Raw genomic sequence first — 19,426 nt, 5'->3', positions numbered from 1 at the left:
TTTATATTATTTAATTGAATTTCAACACTTTCTAAATATCTACAGGAGGCCATTCTGAAACTAGGTCTCCTAGTTGCAGGGCCCAGTGACCCAGTTCCCTGAGGGCAGACCCTGCAACTTTTGAAATAAATTTGGCTGATGTTTCAGGTTGCATCGTTTGTTTGATGCAAACTTGTCAGTTCTTTTGGGCAGGTTTGGTTACATTGGTCCCAGCCTCGTGATCAATGATTAACCTGCCTGATGGAATGCACCAACTAGAAAATATATTTGCTAAATGTTTTTACCTCCTCAGCTTTGGCTTCTGACTCATCACATATGCACCCAGCCTCCTCTGGAAACAGAAATGCTTCGCTTCCACTCTGTGCCACGTCTTCCAACAGAAGAGACACACCAAGAAGTTCGCCATTAGCAACACTCCGATCGCGATCCTTTAGCATGCACAAGCACATCTGGATCAAAGAGCAATGGCGGGAACGCCAATAAATACGTTCAAGTTTAAGGCGTCACTCTGCATGCTACCCACAGATTTCTAAATGATGAACTGATTTATTTTTTTGTAAACATTGAGTTTTCTGCATCAGTATTACCACACATCAATAGCATTGAGTGCATGGGCTGTTATTAACCTTCCAATGCCCACTGTATAAAAACCCTATAATGAACTATGCCAATATAATACAGTATATAAACCAAAACCACAGCTAACATGCACTTTGTTGAAGAAGAGATATTCCTACCTGCATACTATACTCTATGTTTCGTAGGTTGCTGATCATTCCTGGTAGAAATCCTTCCCTAGCTAGGAAAGCTCGCCAGGGAAACAGTGCAAGGGCCTAGGACAGAAAAAACCATGGGATCAAGAACAGAAGAAAGAAACTGTAACTGACATGAAGGACAAAACATTGTAAATACCAACAATCTGAAATAAAAACAGAACATGCACCTTCAGAAGGTGTTGGTGTTAGTGCTTCAATGACCTGTGGAAAGCCCATGTGTGTTTACTGTTTTTATTTCATTTACAAAGATTCTCATCCTCGGCTGTCAACCTCCACAATGAAGATACCAAGGTACCCTTTGGGATTTTACAATTCAGAACCTAAGTAAATACATGGGAACATTCTAAATGAGTGGGAGGCAAACAGGAACACAAGGGAAAAGGAGTAGAAGAATATGCTCAAAGAGTGGAATGTAGAGGGACGGGAGCATACATTTGTGGAGGATAATCATCATTTGGGTCGAACAGACTGATTGCTATGTAGAGTCTGTGTAGTTCTATGGATGATAGAAATACTTCATATCAAGTAGGCATTTGTAACCTAAGCAATATTTTTTTTTACAGAGGAATGGAGCTCTTGAAATTAATTTTCTTACTGATTCTGCTCAGTTCACAATAGACAAGCTTGGTCCCCATCTTGCACTAACCTTGTGACTCCATGCATCCAATGGCTGTGGCAAAGGAAGCAAAGATCCATACAGGTTGCTGACCACAGAGTTACTCATAGCCGGCAGTGCTTGATACATGCCATCTGTCACAGCCTCAAATGCTGCTACATTGCCAGCAGAAAGGAAAACTTCCCTGTAGAAAAGCAAAGAGGTATAGGGATTTCTGACATATCAGCACATAGAGTCATAGAGTTCTACAGGACAGAAACAGGCCCATCTAGTCCATGCCAGCCCATCCAGTCTATGCCCTCAGATCTTCTGCCTAGTTCCATCTACCTGCACCCGGACCATAACCCTCCAAACCCCTCCCATCCATGTACTTATCCAAACCTCTCTTAAATGTTACAATTGAACCCGCATCTACCACTTCAGCTGGCAGCTCGTTCCACATTCGTACCACCTTCTGAGTGAAGAAGTTCCCCCTCAGATTCTCCTTAAATATTTCACCTTTCACCCTAAACCTATGACCTCTAGTTCTCATCTCACCCAACCTGAGGGGATAAAGCCTGCATGCATTCACCCTATCTATACCCCTCATAATTTTGTATACAACTACAAGATCTCCCCTCATTCTCCTGCGCTCCAGGGAATAGAGTCCTAACCTATTCAACCTTTCCCTATAACTCAGGCCCTCAAGTCCTGGCAACATCCTTGTAAATTTTCTCTGCCCACTTTCAAGCTTATTGACATCTTTCCTGTAGGTAGGTGACCAGAAGATCCAACAACTACTTTCACCTCATCAGCCTCATTCACCAATGAAAAACTTGCATAAAGCATTTTAGTAAGTAGTTTTCTGCCCTATAATGCACAAATGGGCACAACAATTTAATAGTTACTGCTGTTTGTCGAGTTATTATCACAAAAAGAGTCACCCAAAATAAACGGTTACTGTGTCACCAGGTGAAATCCAAAAGACTTGAAGTAGTAGTATACAGTTTCAAAAAAAGAGATCCCTCTCCAACAAAAACAGAACACTGGCAGAACTCAGCAGGTCAAGTAGCATCTGTGGAGGGAAAAGGTGAAAGTTGAAGTCTCAGGACTGAGAGAAAGGATTGCCAGTTTATAGGGGGTAGAAGATATTGGGGTAAAGGGTTGGTAGGTGATAGATGGAGCCACATGGGGCAGAGATGATGGGCAGATGGAATCAGTGGGGGGAGGGAATAGGAAGGTTGAACAAAGGGGTAAAACAAAAATTAGGCAGACAGGTGCAATCAATGGAAATAAGTCTCCTGAAATGAATTGTCACAGTTATGTGTCCGGAAACACAAGTGTTTTATCTGGTCTGAATGCTCTGATTTGCTTGATGTTGTTATTGCTTGATGTTCAGATGAATGAGTTTGAAACCCACCACAGGCAGCTGGAAAATTTAAATTCAGATAATTAAATAAGTCTGAAATAAAATAAAAGCAAGCACCAGTGGTTGTTTTCATGAAACTATCAAATCTGATTCACTAATGTCCTCCAGGGGAAAAATCTATGCTGACCCATTCTATACCAGACCCTAAAATATATGGTTGACTCTTAATTTTACCCTCCAAAGTGGAGTTGCAAGCCACTCAGATTAGGGATAATTAGGGATGAGCAATAAATGCTCGCCTATGAATGCACAGATGTGAATGTTTAGATATTAAATTGAAATGTGTACATACAAATGCAAGAGTATTTGTAATTCCAGATCCAGCGTCTCAACTGAAATGTCAACATTTCTTCTCCCACACAAACACAGCTCAACCCTCTGAGTTCAGCAGCTTGTTTTCTGCTCCAGCATTTGTAAGTATAATTGTGCAAACAAGTATAAGTGCTTAAAAAATTAAATCAGCTCCATGTAAAATGCTTCCAAAGCAAGAGAACTGGTGCAGGATTTTCCTTTTCGTATGTCAAAGGGCTTATGTTTAAAGCTTCTCCTGATCATTAGGTCAGATTTAAAAACCCAAGGATATATCTGTTTTTATATTTCTTAATGAACAGATAAGAAAGTGTAAGAGATATTTCAGTCGAGTGCTTCTATCACATGCAACTTGATCATCAAGTTCTGTAACCAACAATTTATTCAAGAACAATCAGTAGGCTCATCCTTGTGTCCAACTGCAATTTAAGTTACAAACAGCACTGAGAGTTACATTTCCAAACTTCTGTCTGGGAAACCAGAACTCCAAAACTTGCAGATTGCCAATAAAATTTCCATTCAAAGCAGAACATATTCAATAATAACGAAATCCATTACCTGACTGAATGGCGAACAGCAGCATCAAATTGTAAGAACATAACATCCCTCTTGAGAACAAGAAACTTTGCTACTGTGGCAGGATCTCTTGGATTTTCAAGGTTATCCATCTGAGTCTGAATCTCCTGAAGCTCAGAACCTGTCCCAATGGGAAGCAGTACAATACATAAAGAGACAACGTGTGATAATCAGCATATATTTAGTACAACACAGAGGGATATTTGAACATGTAGGTCAACGTCATTTAGTTATCATTCACAAACCAGCAGCTTAATGAAACAAAGGGGCAGGCATGTATAGTTGGGGTAAGAGATTAATGAAACATAGATTGAAGCAGGCAGGTATAGTTGGTTATGCTAGCAAGATGTGGTGACTATCAACATTGATTATATCTATCCCTTAGCCTGCTTATAGAATTGGCTTGGAAAAATTGTCTGTATTTTTTCCATCACTGCAGTAACCACAAGTCAAAGGCTGCAATGTGCTTTTGAACATCCCAAGGTGATTCTGTTGATAACTTGCTGATGCTCCAGTGATGGCTGAGCGAGTAACTGGAGAAGGAAGAGCTGAAATAATATAAAGCTGTTAAGTTCATTAGGAACAGAATCCCAAAACAACTAGGTACCCAAACGGGGGAAAGATCTGAGCCAAAAGCCTCAGGTTTGTACCTATTGTGTGCCATGGCTCATCACAGTCAATCATGTGGCACATAACATTTTGCTTTTATTTTCCCATCACCGAGTCTTAGAGTCAAAGTCATACAGCACAGAAACAGACCCTTTAGCACAATTGGTCCATGCCGACCGAGATGCCCATCCACGTCATTTGCCCACATTTGGCCCATAACCTTCTGAACCTTTCCTATCCATGTACCTGTCCAACTGTCTTTTAAAGTTGTTACTGGACCTGCCTCAACCACTTCCTCTGGCAGCTCATTCCATTTACATACCACCTCTGTGTAAAAATGTTGCCCCTCAAGTTCCTATTAAATCTTTCCCCTTTAAACCTATGCCCTCTAGTTCTTGATTCCCCAACCCTGGGAAAAAGACTAAGTACATTCACTCTATCTATGCCCCTCACAATTTTATACACCTCTATCAGATCACCTCTAAGTCTCCTACGCTCCAAGGAAGAAAGTCCTAACCTCTCCCTAATAACTCAGTGCCTCAAGTCCTGGGAACATGCTTGTAAATCTTTTCTGAACACCAGCATCTTGTACAACCACACCATGACCTCCCAACTTCTATACTCAATGCCCTGACTGATAAAATGCAACATCTTGCACTTATCTGAATTAAACTCCATTTGGCATTCCTGGGCCCACTTACCCAGCTGATCAAGATCCACCTGTAACTATAGACCAGTAAGTCATACATCTGTGGTAGGTAAGTTACTAGAGAGGTTTCTGAGAGATAAGATGTACAAGCATCTGGAAAGACATGGATTGATTAGGGGTAGTCAGCATGGTTTTGTGCATAGGATACCATTTCTTATTAATTTGATTGAGTTTTTCGATGATGCGAACAAGAAGGTTGATGAGGGCATGGCGTTACCACCTATTTTAATATCATGTGCAGACTTACTAACCATGCCTCGTACATTCTCATCCACATCATTGATATAGATGACAAACAACAATGGGCCCAGCACTGACTCCTGAGGTTCAACACTAGTCACGGGCAATCCAGTCCGAGAAACAACCTTCCACCATCACCTTCTGTTTCTTGCCATCAAGCCAACTGTATATCCAATCAGCCAGCTCTTACTGAATTCCATGTGAACTAACCTTCCAGAGCACCTTATCAAAGGCCTTACAGAAGTCCACATAGAGCATATTTACCACTCTGCCCTCATCGACCTTCTTGGTCACATCATCGAAAAACTCAATCAAATTCGTAAGACGTGGTATCCCATGCACAAAACCATGCTGACTACCCCTAATCGACCCTTGCCATTCCAGATGCTCGTACATCTTATCCCTCAGAAGCCTCTCTAGTAACTTACCTCCACATATGTTTGGGCATTAAAATTTGGGCAGATAGATATAATCTGGAACATTGGTCACCACACTATAGGAAGGACATGATTGCACTGAAGGGGGTACAGAAGGGATTCACCAAGAATGTTGCCTGGGTTGGAATGTTTCCGTTCAGAGAGACTGAATAGGCTGGGTTTGTTTTCCTTGGATCTGAGGTGGGACCCGATGGATATAAAATTATGATAGGGTAGATAGTAATAAATTTTTCCCCATTGTAGAGGAGTCTATGACCAGAGAGTATAGGTTTAAGATGAGGAGTACGAGGTTTAGAGGGGAATCCAAGAAAGAATTCCTTTTACACCCAGAGGGTGGTTGCAGTATGGAATGCACTGCCTGAGGGAGTGGTGAAAGCAGTGACATGCACAACATTTAAGCAGCAACTGAAAGAACTCTTCAATCAGCAAGACACTGTAGGCTACAGACCGAGTCCTGGTAATTGGGATTAGTACAGATAGTATGTCCTGAAGTGTCCTGAAGAAGGGTCCTGACTCGAAACGTTGACCGCCTGCTTTTCTCCACGGATGCTGCCTGGCCTGCTGAGTTCCTCCACCATCGTCGCGTTTTTGATTTAGTATAGATAGCACTCGATGGTCAGCATGGACGTGGTGGGCTGAAGCACCTGTTTCCACGCTCGCACAGCATAGAATGGGGTTGACCAGATTGCTCTATACTGTGAGCTGTTGTAGATTTGAGGTGTTAAATAGACTCATAGTTTGTCGCATCAATTCTAATATTCTCTGACATGTTTGTTATTAAATACTTCAGGCATCTCCACTTCTTCCTTACCACATCCCACTTACGGCTGAAGTTCTTGCCCATGCCTCCATCACCTCCAGTTCTAAGTATTCCAGTAATGGGCTCTTCACATTCCTCAATCTTAGCTAATAATACTCAGCTGCCATCAACTCCATGTTGTAGATCTTGCTCAACCATCACTGCTCTGTTTGCCAACACACAATGGCTCCAGAATGTTATGCCTTAGTTTTAAAACTCTCATCCCTGTGTTTCTTTGGCTTATTCCCTTTTACCTCTAATCTCCTCCAGCACTCTTCCACCAAAAACTATTCTTCTGACTATGGCCTTTTGGACATACTTCACTCTATCATTGCTAACTGTTCATTGTGTTGCCCTGGCCCCAATATTTTGGACTTTCCTCTAGCTTGTCATCTGCCTCTTATCTTGAGATCTATCTTTCTGGGAAGCCATTGGGTAGCCCTCTTAATAGCACAGATTCGGTAACCTAATTGGATTGCAGTATTGCTCTTTGAAGCACCTTGAAATGTCTCTTCTACATTGAAGGCATTATATTAACACTAATCAGTTCAGCTGCAATGCTGACAAAACAGGCACTCAGAGTAAGCAACTTCCAAGCAGTACCTAAGATAGGATCTGCGCTCAGCAGGTCTTTTGAGACTTACCAATGCCTTCAAGTCCTCCCCAGTCCGCTGCCAGTGGCTGCATCTTCTGGGAGCTAACTCGGGGGGAGCTACCAAGCTGCGCAAAACAGCACAGGTAACAGAAGATGTCATGAAGAGCCGCCACTATCTCCAGTGTTTGGTACAAAGCTCTCCGACAAACCTTGTGGGTAGAGGATTTGAGAGACAGGAAGAAAAAAAAATCAAACACTTCAGCTATTGAAATTGTAGCATATCATTTCCACATTGAATTGGCCAAACATTTCAGCATAATCAATGATGCTCGGCCAACAAACCTGGTTGCATTGCAAGTTAAGGGAAAGAATCCAATTAGATTGAAATATGAATTCACAACCTCAGGGCTGTGAGTGCAGCATCACAACCATTACACTGCGTTCCCTGCTATGGTTTAGCTGGTATTCTAGATTGATGTTGATTTATATGCAAGTAACTTATTTGAACCTTCCCCTTTGTGGCCAGGTTCCAAAGCATTTCACTTAGTGAGTTTATAAAGTGGAATTAGAACAAAGAGCATAAGATGAGCACTAAGCTTTATGGTGGATTATCTAAACCAAGTACTTCAGTAGAAACTTGGGAACAAAGAGAGGAGGAGAGGAAAAGATGGCAGTAAGAAACATCCTCTCACCTTTGTATTTGTCAAAGAATGAGTCACAATTCAAAAAGATGTAGTAAACATTTGTGAAGTTGACTCTATAAAAGAAATTAAAACAAACCTTTTCCTCCAGGGTTTTAAACATAATGAGCACTTCAGAATGATGAGGAATGTACCAGAGATTAAGAAGTGTTCTTCCATCTGGTGACAATAAACTGCGAGGGCGCTGATGGAGTTTCCTGAATTAAAAATTGAACACTTGTCAATGCTAATGTAATTTAGAGACTTAATTGTATATTCTGTGTAGAACTACATGCAACCTCAATCCACTAACATTTTAGTTTGCAGGTACTTGATTGGCACAACAGTAGCAACTTGTAGAGCCGCTGTCTCACAACTCCAGTGACTCAAGTTTAATGCTGGCCTCGGGTGCTGTCCACATGGAGTCTGAACTTTCGCCCTGAGACCAGGTGGGCTTCCTCTGGGTACTCTGGTTTTCTCCCACACCCCAAAGACATACAGGTTGGCAGGTTAATTGACCACTGTAAATTGCCACTAATGTGTAGGTGAGTGGTAGAATCTGGGGGGAGTTGATGGGAATGTAGTCTAGGATTAGTGTGGACGGGTGCTTGATGGTTAGTGTGGACTTGTTGGGTCAAAAGGGCCTGTGTCTATGCTGTACAACTTTACCTGTAAAATTTGGCTATGGTGTTACATTGCCCAGAATATCGTATCTGCTACTTTTTAATTAGTCATAATTCGTGGTGGGTGACAAGATGCCAGCATTCACTGCTTGGATTTGATGGCTGTCCTGAGCGGTTTCTGACATTCGTACATTCAAAACCTACTACAAATTGCACCTAGAAGACCAGAGTAGGGCTTAAACAGATGAAGTATGACTGAAGATGTAGAAGCAAAGGAGCCAGGGACAAAAGAGAGGGCAGAGCAATGAGTGTCAGCAAGCAGTTCAAAGCTGGAGTTATCATTAGTCTGAACCTTTCCTGGTCCAATGGTTGCAGGAAAAAGTAAGACAAAGTTGATTGTTCCCCTTTCTGCACAGGAGCACTGAGGCCAACTGTAAGACATGGGTCACTTAAGGCAAGGTCAGCTCCCTCAGTAAAAAAACAGCCTGCAGAACATTCATCTATTTAGTCACAAGGGAGTTGGATCATTTTAAATTGAATATTCCCATCTACAACTAATCACAAGTAAAACAGTTATTTTGCAGTAGGTTCATTTAGAATGGAAAATGTGTCAGCACGTTACAGCACTATGATGCACAGAGGGTTGTGGTTATGCCATAATCCCAATCAAAGTATGGTATGTAATTAGAAAAACCTAATGAGGAGAATACAAATTCAAATACGTGAATAAAAAGAAAATGAATTAATTTAACATTGTTCATGTAGGTTGAGAATAAAGCATTAACTACTGAATCCCAAAATGCTATTGAATTTCCTCTTTGTTATTTCAAAAGAGGTGCTAATTCATTTAACCCTCTCCGTATTAGTACCATATAGAAGTGCACACCAGTGCATGGCTGTGATCCTCCGTCAGTCAAACAGTCTCATTGCCTAGCCTCATCTGTGAGAAGGGATTACTTGTCCCAATGGACAGGTACAGAAAGATAGGAAGAAAAGTTGCTCATAAATACGTAGTTTCTTTGGTCCAGTGCAAAAGAACTCGGATCTTCAGTGAGCTACTAACCTGGGATCCGAAATCAGACCCAACTCAGAGACATGCTCTCCTTTCTTTTCTTGAGGTTGGCCCAACACGAAATAGGTTTTGCTGGCTGTAGGAAAGTCTTGCAGTAAACCCAGCAAGCTACTGTAGTATGCAATGATCTGACCACGTAAAGAGCACTGTGACATGCGCTCATTAAATCTGCAATACAGAAACCAAAGCTACATCCTTTTGGTCTTATTAGTTGCTGCTGCCTGCAGGAAACTTCTTCGTCACAGAATGGAAAGAACACAGGTTAATTTTGTAATAAAAGATAATACTTCAAATTATGCAATTGCTAACATTTGGTTAATTGGTTTATTGTTTCTTTCTGCAATTACTTAGATGCCAATCTCTTCCCCAGACTTGAGGCATCGTCTAAAAACAGACAGGTGAAGGTCATTAAAATAAAAACTCCAGGTATGGGCTGAATGTCCCACTCACCCAATTATGCAGCAATCATAAAATATACAAGACTGGAGGTCTTCAATGCACAGGTGAGAATTTTAACACTGCAAAGGTCAGGTTGGAATGCTATGAAGGGAAAGCACGCAGCCTTGGCAATGTATAGTTTCAAACATCAATTCTCAGGGTCATATGGAATATTATGAGTGAGATTAGAACACAGTACACAGCACAGAACAGGCCCTTCAGCCCATGATGTTGTGTCAAACTAATTTAGCTAATGATGCCTAATTGCACCAATCCCTTCTGCCTACACAATGTCCATAATCCTTCCATTCTCTGCACATTCACATGCCTATCTAAGAGCCTCTTAAACATCTCTATCATATTTGCCTCCACCACCACCCCTGGCAACTCATTCCAGGCACCCACACTCTGAGTAAAAAAACTTTCCCTGCACATCCCCTTTGAACTTACCCCCTCTCACCTTAAATGCATGCCCTCTAGTATTAGATATTTCAACCCTGGGAAAAAGATACTGGCTGTCTAGTCTATGTCCCTCAAAGCTGATAAATGTCTATCAGGTCTCCCCTCAGCCTCTGCCACTCCAAAGAAAACAACCCAAGTTTGCCCAACATCCCCTTATAAAACATGCCCTCTAATCCAGGCAGCATCCTGGTAAACCTCTTCTGCACCCTCTCCAAAGCCTCCACATCCTTCCTATAATGGGATCACCAGAATTGATTGCAATACTCCAGATGTGGCCTAACAAGAGTTTTATAAAGCTGTAGCATAATTTCCTGACTCTCAAACACACCGCCTCTGAAAATAAGGCAAGGGTATGAAAATAGGATCAAATATTAGATTGGGATCAGGGAATAGAGTGAAAAACATAAATCAGAGAATTGGGAGAGGAACAAAAATCAAGGAAGAGGAGAGAAATTTTTGATGACATCACTGATCTGAATGACCCATTATCATTGGTTGGACAAAGGTGGAATACCACCTCAAACCTCAATAATGCTTCCTGCTGGATTTTGTATTGAGTGTAAAGCAACATCAGACAGATGGGACTTGGATCTACTGAGGTAGAAAGCTTTCTTTATCACTGTCATTTCTGCACCGGATAAATTAAAAAATATAGAATTTCCAACATGAAATTTTGAAAACAGGTCTCCACTGGGTAGGATTAAACTGGTAATTAACAGGAAAAATTCTATTGAATGTGCTATGATCTACTGCTATTTACAGTATAATGAACAGCATATCATGAGAATCATTTGATCATATCCCTCCAAATAAGAGGAAAATAATTACAAGAACCACTAAAGATCAGGATGATTACCATACTTTGTTCACATGTACAACTTTAAATGAAATAACCTTACTTGCTGCAGTAGTCAAGAATTAATTCTCTTTTGATTTTCTCCACTTCCGCCTGTAAAACAAACAACTATAGTGAATGACAGATGTATTATTTAAACAATAAATGAAAATCAAAAGAACCACAGATGCTGTAAGTCTGAAAGAAAAATAGAAAGTGCTGGAAACACTCAGCAGGTCAGGCAGCATCTGTGGAAAGAGAAACAGAGCCAACATTAACTTTGACCTGGAGGTTAATTAAACATGTGGGGTACAGTTGGCATGGTTCCAACCTGCTACAGGTAGAGGTGGGAGCAGAGGAGCGTCTCCCAAATTTTTGGTCACAACCAATCTCGGAAGACAGGAGGTTACATCTATGGGGGAGTGGGATTGACTGGAATGGTTGGTGCAGAATAGATGGGCAAATTCTTTCTTCTGTGCACTGTGCATTTCATGATATGGGTGGCAGAGAGGTTTCAGAAACCCAGGTTCAGGATTGGGGGGGGAGGGGCGCAGGGTGGGGGAGGTGGAGTTAATGTTAGTGTTGAGACAGAAGCTGGTTAGGACAAGAACCCATCTGGTTCCACACCACCTACCAGCCTCTGCCTCACATCTTTATATTAGCTATCTTCCCTCTACATTCACAGTCCTGATGCAGGGTCTCAACCTGAAACGTCAACTATTCCTTTGCCTCCACAGATGCTGCTTAAGCCACTGAGTTTCCCCAGCAGTTTGTTTTTTTTTGCTCCAAGGATGTGCAGACTGGTAGGTTACAACATCTGTAAATTGCCCCTAGTGTGCAGGTAAGTGATAGAATCTAGGGGGAGATGAAGAGAATGTCGGGAGAATAAGAACAAAATGGGATTAATGTAACATTAGTGTAAATGGGTGGTCAATGGTCAGTACGGACTCAGTGGGCTGAAGGGCCTGCTTTCATGCTGCATTTCTCTGTGACTCTATTGATTCCAAGAACCAAGGACTAGCTCACAATTCGAAGACCTCACAGGGACTTCAGAGGAAGCTTGTTGGCTGTGCTGGGGGGCAGTGTTACGACAAGATCATCCAGGACACAATTCCCAAGCCACATGCTACACTGTTGGTAGATGTTTTAGTTTCTTCCAGGGCCATCGTCAGTGTCAGGAAAACCAAGAAATCTCTGCAATTAGTCAGCTCCCACCTTAACTCACAAGTTCTGTGAACTTGCATTATCTGTCTCAAGAAGTTCTACTGACCTTGAAGAATCACTTCTCTAAAAGGGATTGCACAATGGCAAAGGATTCCTACATCTCTTTAACAAAGGAAAGCATGGTGCAATATGAGCAAAGGGATGTTGCTGGGAGGTCACTACCAAAAGCCTTCAGTCACATGATAATCAGACATGTAGACCTGGAGAAACAATCAGTCTAAGAGAGATAATGGCTTACCAAGACTCATGGCATCAGCTTTATATACGTTTTCTAAGTATTGTGGTGCTCTTGCAGGCGGTCTCTACCTCTTCATGTAGAAACTTTTCTTTATTGGTATCAGTATGTTATGTCATTGATAGCAATAGGTTATGCCGGGGTAGCACACGAGGCCATTTTAATAGCTACTGATAGATTTCATGAAACTGTAGGGGATTCATTGGAGTTTTGAACGCCATATCCAATTGTACACTGCAACCTCTTTGCCCTGACCAATTGTACAAATAATAGCTTGTTCTTTGTTTAAATGGTTCCATTTAGTAGGAATTGATGACTCAGCTGAATAAAGCACCAGGGACTTTCTTTCACAAGATGAGAAGCTGCTTGACTAAAGCATTGCATTTATGAGATGCTGACTGGAAATACCCGGTCAACACACAGACAGACACTGCTGATTTGCACGGGCTGCAGATCTTCACTGATTGCTCCGGGAAGTATCGGACAAGGGGGCAGGAGAAGCACTGCCCACTGCTTCTGGGCTCATAATATGCAGAGAGATTAAGAAATGAACAGTCAAGGGATTGGGTGGAACAAGAGGACTGGAAGAAATCAGGGTCTTTGTTGATCCACAGTGGGGGTGTAACTGGTGGCTGAGAAAGGAAGTTGGTACTTTTGGGGCAAGGTTGAGGAGGGTGTTTCAATGCACTTGGTAAAGGAATCCCATACAAGCATTGTGCATGGAAATGCTCAGTGATGGGGCTCCTGGTGCAATGGCTAATTTCTCTGGTATTGTTCCAAAAGGAATGTTGTATGGGGAATATCATCATCCAATGCAGACATCACCAGCACCACTCAGCTGAATTTCCAGAATGAAGTGGAGGGGTCTGGAAGAGGGAATTATTCCGTTACACACCAGGAAAAGTGCATTGTCAATTGCATTGTGCTGAAAAGAAAGTACTACATGAACGAATTTCAAGACAATGATGCCACAGTCAAGGATTTAATAACCTAAACAGAGTAGGAGAGAAGGTGCTTTGGCACATTCATCTTCATCCTGATTTGCACATCATTCCAATCTCTTCACTCTACCTTCTCAAATCTACCTCAGCACATCACTCCTCACACCATCTTACCTTCCAGTACACCCATCCCTCTCTCTCCATGTCCTTTACTGCATCCCCATGTGACAATCCACCAATAACACTCACCCTCAACTTTATGCCTTTTCCTCAGTCACCCTCAATAAATGCTCTCGATCCATCCATTCACCTATACCAGCACTCTAACTCATAGGGCTCTTCATTCTCTATTTGCAGGAACAGACGGAATAGAACGCCAGGGAGAGGAAGAGGACTGAGGTGGCCTTGTAGAGGTAAAGTCTGGATCTAACCAGCATGTCACAATGCTGGTTGGAAACTGGAAGACAGTCCTTTACAGCTAATTGGTAACAGAATTAAATATCAACCACCCATTTGGCGTTAAACACTCACATATTTTTTGCTCACTGTAAAATCTGAATATGTGCAAGTATCATATTCAAACATTCTAACCTTGATGACAGGCCAAGTGCTGGAAGATGGGATTCATACTTGGATGTCCACTGGTTGGTGTCACTGTGGTGAGCCGAATGATCCATTTCCATGCTGTATAACTCTATGACTGGTCTAAACGAATGCCTTTAATTTCCCACGAGGCCTTCCCACAGAAGGTAGTGCAAGGCAAATCATTCAGTGCACCCTGGCTCACTGTGAGGACACAGCATCACGGATCTCCTCCAGACCATGAAGAGGTTCAAACACTAAATATTTTGGTGGGACCACCAAGAAAAACAGTTGTGTTTTTGCCCAGTGATTCACAAGTGTGTAGGAACAGATGGTGGTGACAGGGACATTAATGGAGAGTCTGCAACTGGCCAAGTTCTGGTTAGCTGCAAGTCCTGTAGTCTAAGCTGCAAAAGAACAGAAATGAAGCACTGGCAAAGAATGCATTATGTCCCAACATAGTGAAGATGGCAGGGAGTTTGTTAGACAGCATCTCACGGTTGCAAGCCTTTGTGACAATGCCCTCATCTATGGAAAGAATGGATTTCTGTACACTGCTTCAAACACAGCGATCACACAGTGCACGTAGAACTCCAGTGTTGGCTTGCTCGCAATGTACCCCCTTAACTAGGATACTTGCCTTGGAGGTTAATTGCCCTACTGATGTATAGCAGGTCAACAAGTTTAGAGCACATGAAATTGAGGATAATATAGTGACATGGACTGAGAAATAGTTATTGGACAGAAAGCAATGAGTGGGAATAAACATTTCTTAGGCTGGCAGGCTGTGACTGGTAAGAATCTGTGCTTACCGTCTATATCACTAATTTGGCAAAGGGGATTCTCATTTGAATACATGACTCATAGATTGCACAAAGCAGCGAATGGTGCAGAACCCTTAATGTTTAGTCTCTTGTATCCTTGCCTTATGTAGCCTTACCACCGCGGCAAATGAAATCCTTAAACAACCTTTCAAATACTTAAACATAAGCTTGCCATCTGTTGCCTCCTATATACTATATCACATTAATTCAGGACAGTATGTGCAGTTCATTAGCATAAGATTAAATGGGACCTGCAGCTGTCTCTCCCATTTATACAAGTGTGGTTAGCAAGGTCAATGTTCAGTTCTATCCCTAAAAGTCCTTGCAGACCATTTTTGGGGGCAGTCATTGAAGCCATGTATTTGGGCCACATAGGCCAAGGACAGCAAGCTTCCTACGCTAAAGGCAATAGTGAACCAGATGGATTTTTACAATGGTGCGATGGTTTACGGTCATCATAACTCACAGCAGCTTTTATTAAAAAATACATTTTTATTTAATTAGCTCAATTTAAATTCCCCAGGAAGTATAGTGAGATTCATAGATCATTGTTCCATTTTACTAGATTACCAGTCCAGCCACAATGCTACTGCGTTCTTGCTCTCGTTAGGCCTGCATCCTCCACGTTAAAGGTCAATACTCACAGCGTTTTTCATGATCGACCCCGCAGCGCTCTTCTTCTGAAGGAACTGATTCAGCATCAAGTCCCGGGGGGTGAGCTTCTCCAGCTGGATTGAAACAAATGCCTCTGGAGGCCTGTAAAGTCAACGCACCAAGAGTGAACCCTGAGAGAACTGCCACATGCGAAGCATAACAATAAGACCCTGGTCAGTTCAGCATTAAGAGGAAGGAAATGCAAAAATTATAATGAGAAAGTAAAATTGTGTAAATGTGTTTAAAAAAAAGAGAATCCAGAAATTCTACCTGGACCTCAAAGAGAATGGTGGATCGACATAAAAACAGAGAACACTCGAAACACTTAGTAGGTCAGCCTCATCTGTGGAAAGAAAGAGCTAACATTTTGGAGTGAAAACCCTTCATCAGCACTGGGAAATTCACAAGTTAGAGACACAAGAGACTGCAGATGCTGGAATATGGGGCAAAAAACTAGCTGCTGGAGGGACTCAACAGGTCAGGCAGCATCCGTGGAGGGAAATGGACAGTCAATGTTTCAGGATGAGACCCTTCACCTGGACTGGACTGAGATAACAAGTTAGTTTTGATGTAGAGGGTGGGTGAGGCATGGATGGGACAAAGGGAATATCTTTGATAAGGTGAGGCCAAGGTAGACCAGGAGATTCCATTGTTTACAGAATCTGTTTGATAGATCAATGAGGACAGCAAACATATAAAAGGGATAAAATTGTAGAAGCTGTGAAATGCAGGCCGGAGCTGCTGCTGAGACCTGCAACCCAAAAGAAGAATGCTGAAAAAGCCCAGCAGATCAGGCAGTGTCTGTGGTCAGAGAAAAGCTGAGTTATTATTACAGATGAATAACCTTATTGCAGGTTTTTCCAATCTTTGGGCTTACTCTAGAGATAGTTAGAGATGCAAAGATAAGTTGGGAAGCCATTGGGGTGACCTGTATTTAGCCGTCCAGTATTACCTCTAAATTCTGCTTGATCATACATATGTGAATGAGGGCAGAAGTTGTGTTCCTAGCCCTACCTCCTGGGAAGTTATCATTAAAACATGGCATAGTGGTCTATCTCACAGGACTTTCAGCAGATGCCACAGATTGGAAGGAAAGGTGTTATTTTGTTTGTCTCTATCCCTATTCCTTTGCATTTAACAAATGCATCCTTCTGTCTGCCATACTCCAATTTCTCTGCCATTCTTTGGATCAGTTGGAATGAGGGTCTGGGGCAGGTAGAGGTGTGTGAAATTAAGGGCAGGCTGTATCTAGGCAATGTTACTGATCAAATGCAGGGAACATCAACACATCCAAAGCTTGTGCAAAATGCAGTGTGCGTGCATTGCACACAAACACAAGCACCCTTCCTCTGATTAAAAATAATTTATAAGCTGTTTATATGTAAACTGGAATTATCAGTTTTAATGTATGTTATTTTACCTAGACTTTCCTCAAGTTGGATTACTCGTAATAACAACCTGCCAAAATGTTATAGGACACCTACATCATTGTTTATTTTAAACAAACATAATAAAAAGGTTATTAATGAATTACTAAACCAAAGTTTACAAATTGGTATTTCATAATATTAAAACAAAGTTTTCCAAAAAGGGGCAAAACCAACATTGCAGAAAGGCTTCCTACCATGAGGATCTATCAAAATCTCTACCACTGAACAACAACATTTCTACACTTTCTCAGTACATACTAAGCATTCACATCTTGTGAATTCAGGTTCTTTTGATGTGCAGCACTGATGTTCCAGAGAAAATTGTTGGAGGCAATTTGTAAACTGCAAACCCCTTAAAGCAAGTGGGATATGAGGCCAGAAAATGTGCTTTTGTTGGTAGTAGTGAGGGAGTAACATCAGCCAGGTTGCTGAAATAGTTGCTGTCCAACAGTGCCACAGGATCTCTTAAAACATCTGTTCAATTGGGGAATTCATTTAATGCCTCTTCAGAAACATAGTGCTTTGACCGTAAAGGATTCTTTCTATAGTACACTGAAATGGAAGTCCTAACTAGGTGCTCAAGGGCTGGAGTGGAAATACTTAGCAAGGATCTTGACTAATCTACAAAATAATCTCTATTAATGTACAAGGAGGCTTGCTACTAAGCAAGCAGTCAGTACCTTTACTCAGAATCAGGAGAAAGAACCTTTCATTCATACGTTACTCCACTTCAGTGGATACATTAGTAAGGAATTGTCCTGTTAGCTACCGACAGGACTTAACTGAAAATGACCAGCTATTCAACTTGTCTGCATAATTGTGGGCAGCTGTGTTTAAAGTGAATGCTATTGGAGATCCCATTTCCCATTCTTACCACATACAACAGCGATGAAGTAAAACTAGTGGTTTACTGTAATCCACTAAAATGTTAAAATTCATTATGAAAAATTACATTTAAATAATCTGGACCTCGCCTCATCATTTCAACCAGTGGTTGATCCCCCTCCACAGTGCAGGGGTTGAAGCTCTGTAGTATCCATTACCCCTTCCTTCCTCCAAATGTTTTTGGTGCAAGCAGTACTCCTGCCCAAAGTACCACGTTAGTTTGACCAGAGAAGAGAAGTCAAGGTTAGCAGGCTGACCTCTCGATTCCTTACCAGAGGAGGCAAGTGCCAACTGGATCTGTACTGACTGTAGATGATCAGGAGCTGGCATTTCACTCACCCATCAGCCACACTTCACATTTCTTTCTTTGTTATGCATTGTAATGTGATCACACCTTTTTCTGGCAGCAAACCGTTCCTTTCGACTTCCGAGGGAGTGGACAGCTCTTAGTGAGAAGGCGAGCTGCTGGCTCTCTGAATCTCTGGCAATGCTGGCACGGCTTGTACTGGCGAGGTTGTCCTGACTCTTGTAACCTAACATTCCGTCCTAAAAAATATGATCAAGCAAAGATCAGCATCCATGTCAAATAAGTGTAGTTCAAAAGGATAAATGCATTTCCCCAAGGAGCCTGCACTGACCTCCACCAATGAGTAAAGACCTGTCTTGATAGTTTATATCCTGGAAGAATTTCACTCCAGATGACCATCTGGGTTCCACACCTGCCTTCCCAGTGACAACCAAGAGGCCATATAGTTTAAAACACTTGTTTCTGATATGTAGTCACTGTGTTTCATGCCTTTGTGTGATCCCACACCTGAACGTTTAAGGGAAACCCCTTTTCTCTGTAGCTGTGACACTTTACTCTGTACTGTATTGTTTTAACCTGTACTACCTCAATGCATTCTGTACTAACTCAATGTAACTGCACTGTGTAATGAATTGACCTGTATGATCGGTATGCAAGACAAGTTTTTACAAGACAAGTTGTTAAGGTACTGGTTACCTTGGTACAAGTGACAATAATAAACCAATACCTTAACAAATTCCCCCACACAGCTTTAAGGTGAGAGGGAGAAAGTTTAAAGGATATTTACGAGGTAAGATTTTCTTTAATATATACAGAGAGTTGTAGGTGATTGGAATGCGTTGCCAGGCGAGGTGGTGGAAGCAGGTAAGACAGCAATGTTTAAGACGCATTTAGGCAGACACATGAACAAGCAGGAAATGGAGGGACATGGACCACATGCAGACAGATGTGCAGTTTAAATTGGTATCACGGTCAGCGCAGACATTGTGGGCTAAAGGGCCTGTTCCTGTGCTGTACTGTTCTATGGTCTATTTTCTAGGTTCTACTCAATCTGTTCAGTGTTGTCTGGATGCCATTACATTCTAATTAAGGAGCGTGGACTATACAATGGAACAGTAATGAGCATATTTTGCACGTATGCCAGGGCAGGTACAGTAGTG

The 19,426-nt window shown here is 41.8% G+C and overlaps 2 protein-coding genes across 2 annotated transcripts in view; both read right to left on the bottom strand.

The window, feature by feature from the left end:
- The window catches only part of LOC127575510 (coiled-coil domain-containing protein 162-like), a 40,009-nt gene extending 30,405 nt beyond the window's left edge, over nt 1–9,604 (bottom strand). The window contains exons 1-6 of the mRNA XM_052025444.1: nt 9,441–9,604; nt 7,855–7,972; nt 7,124–7,283; nt 3,668–3,806; nt 1,423–1,576; nt 285–479 (exon numbers count right to left, since the gene is read on the bottom strand). Of these exons, the coding sequence (XP_051881404.1) occupies nt 285–479; nt 1,423–1,576; nt 3,668–3,806; nt 7,124–7,283; nt 7,855–7,972; nt 9,441–9,604 (930 nt within the window). The remainder of the gene's footprint in view (nt 1–284; nt 480–1,422; nt 1,577–3,667; nt 3,807–7,123; nt 7,284–7,854; nt 7,973–9,440) is intronic.
- A 6,012-nt stretch (nt 9,605–15,616) lies between these two features.
- LOC127575509 (uncharacterized) overlaps nt 15,617–19,426 on the bottom strand; it is a 35,816-nt gene continuing 32,006 nt past the window's right edge. Inside the window, exons 10-11 of the mRNA XM_052025442.1 lie at nt 18,354–18,505; nt 15,617–15,746 (exon numbers count right to left, since the gene is read on the bottom strand). Coding sequence (XP_051881402.1) covers nt 15,617–15,746; nt 18,354–18,505 — 282 coding nt within the window. The remainder of the gene's footprint in view (nt 15,747–18,353; nt 18,506–19,426) is intronic.

Source organism: Pristis pectinata, chromosome 10 (genome assembly GCF_009764475.1).
Source record: "Pristis pectinata isolate sPriPec2 chromosome 10, sPriPec2.1.pri, whole genome shotgun sequence".
NCBI lineage: Eukaryota > Metazoa > Chordata > Chondrichthyes > Rhinopristiformes > Pristidae > Pristis > Pristis pectinata.
The sequence above is the reverse complement of the archived record's forward strand: the minus strand, read 5'-3'. Positions and strand labels throughout refer to the sequence as shown.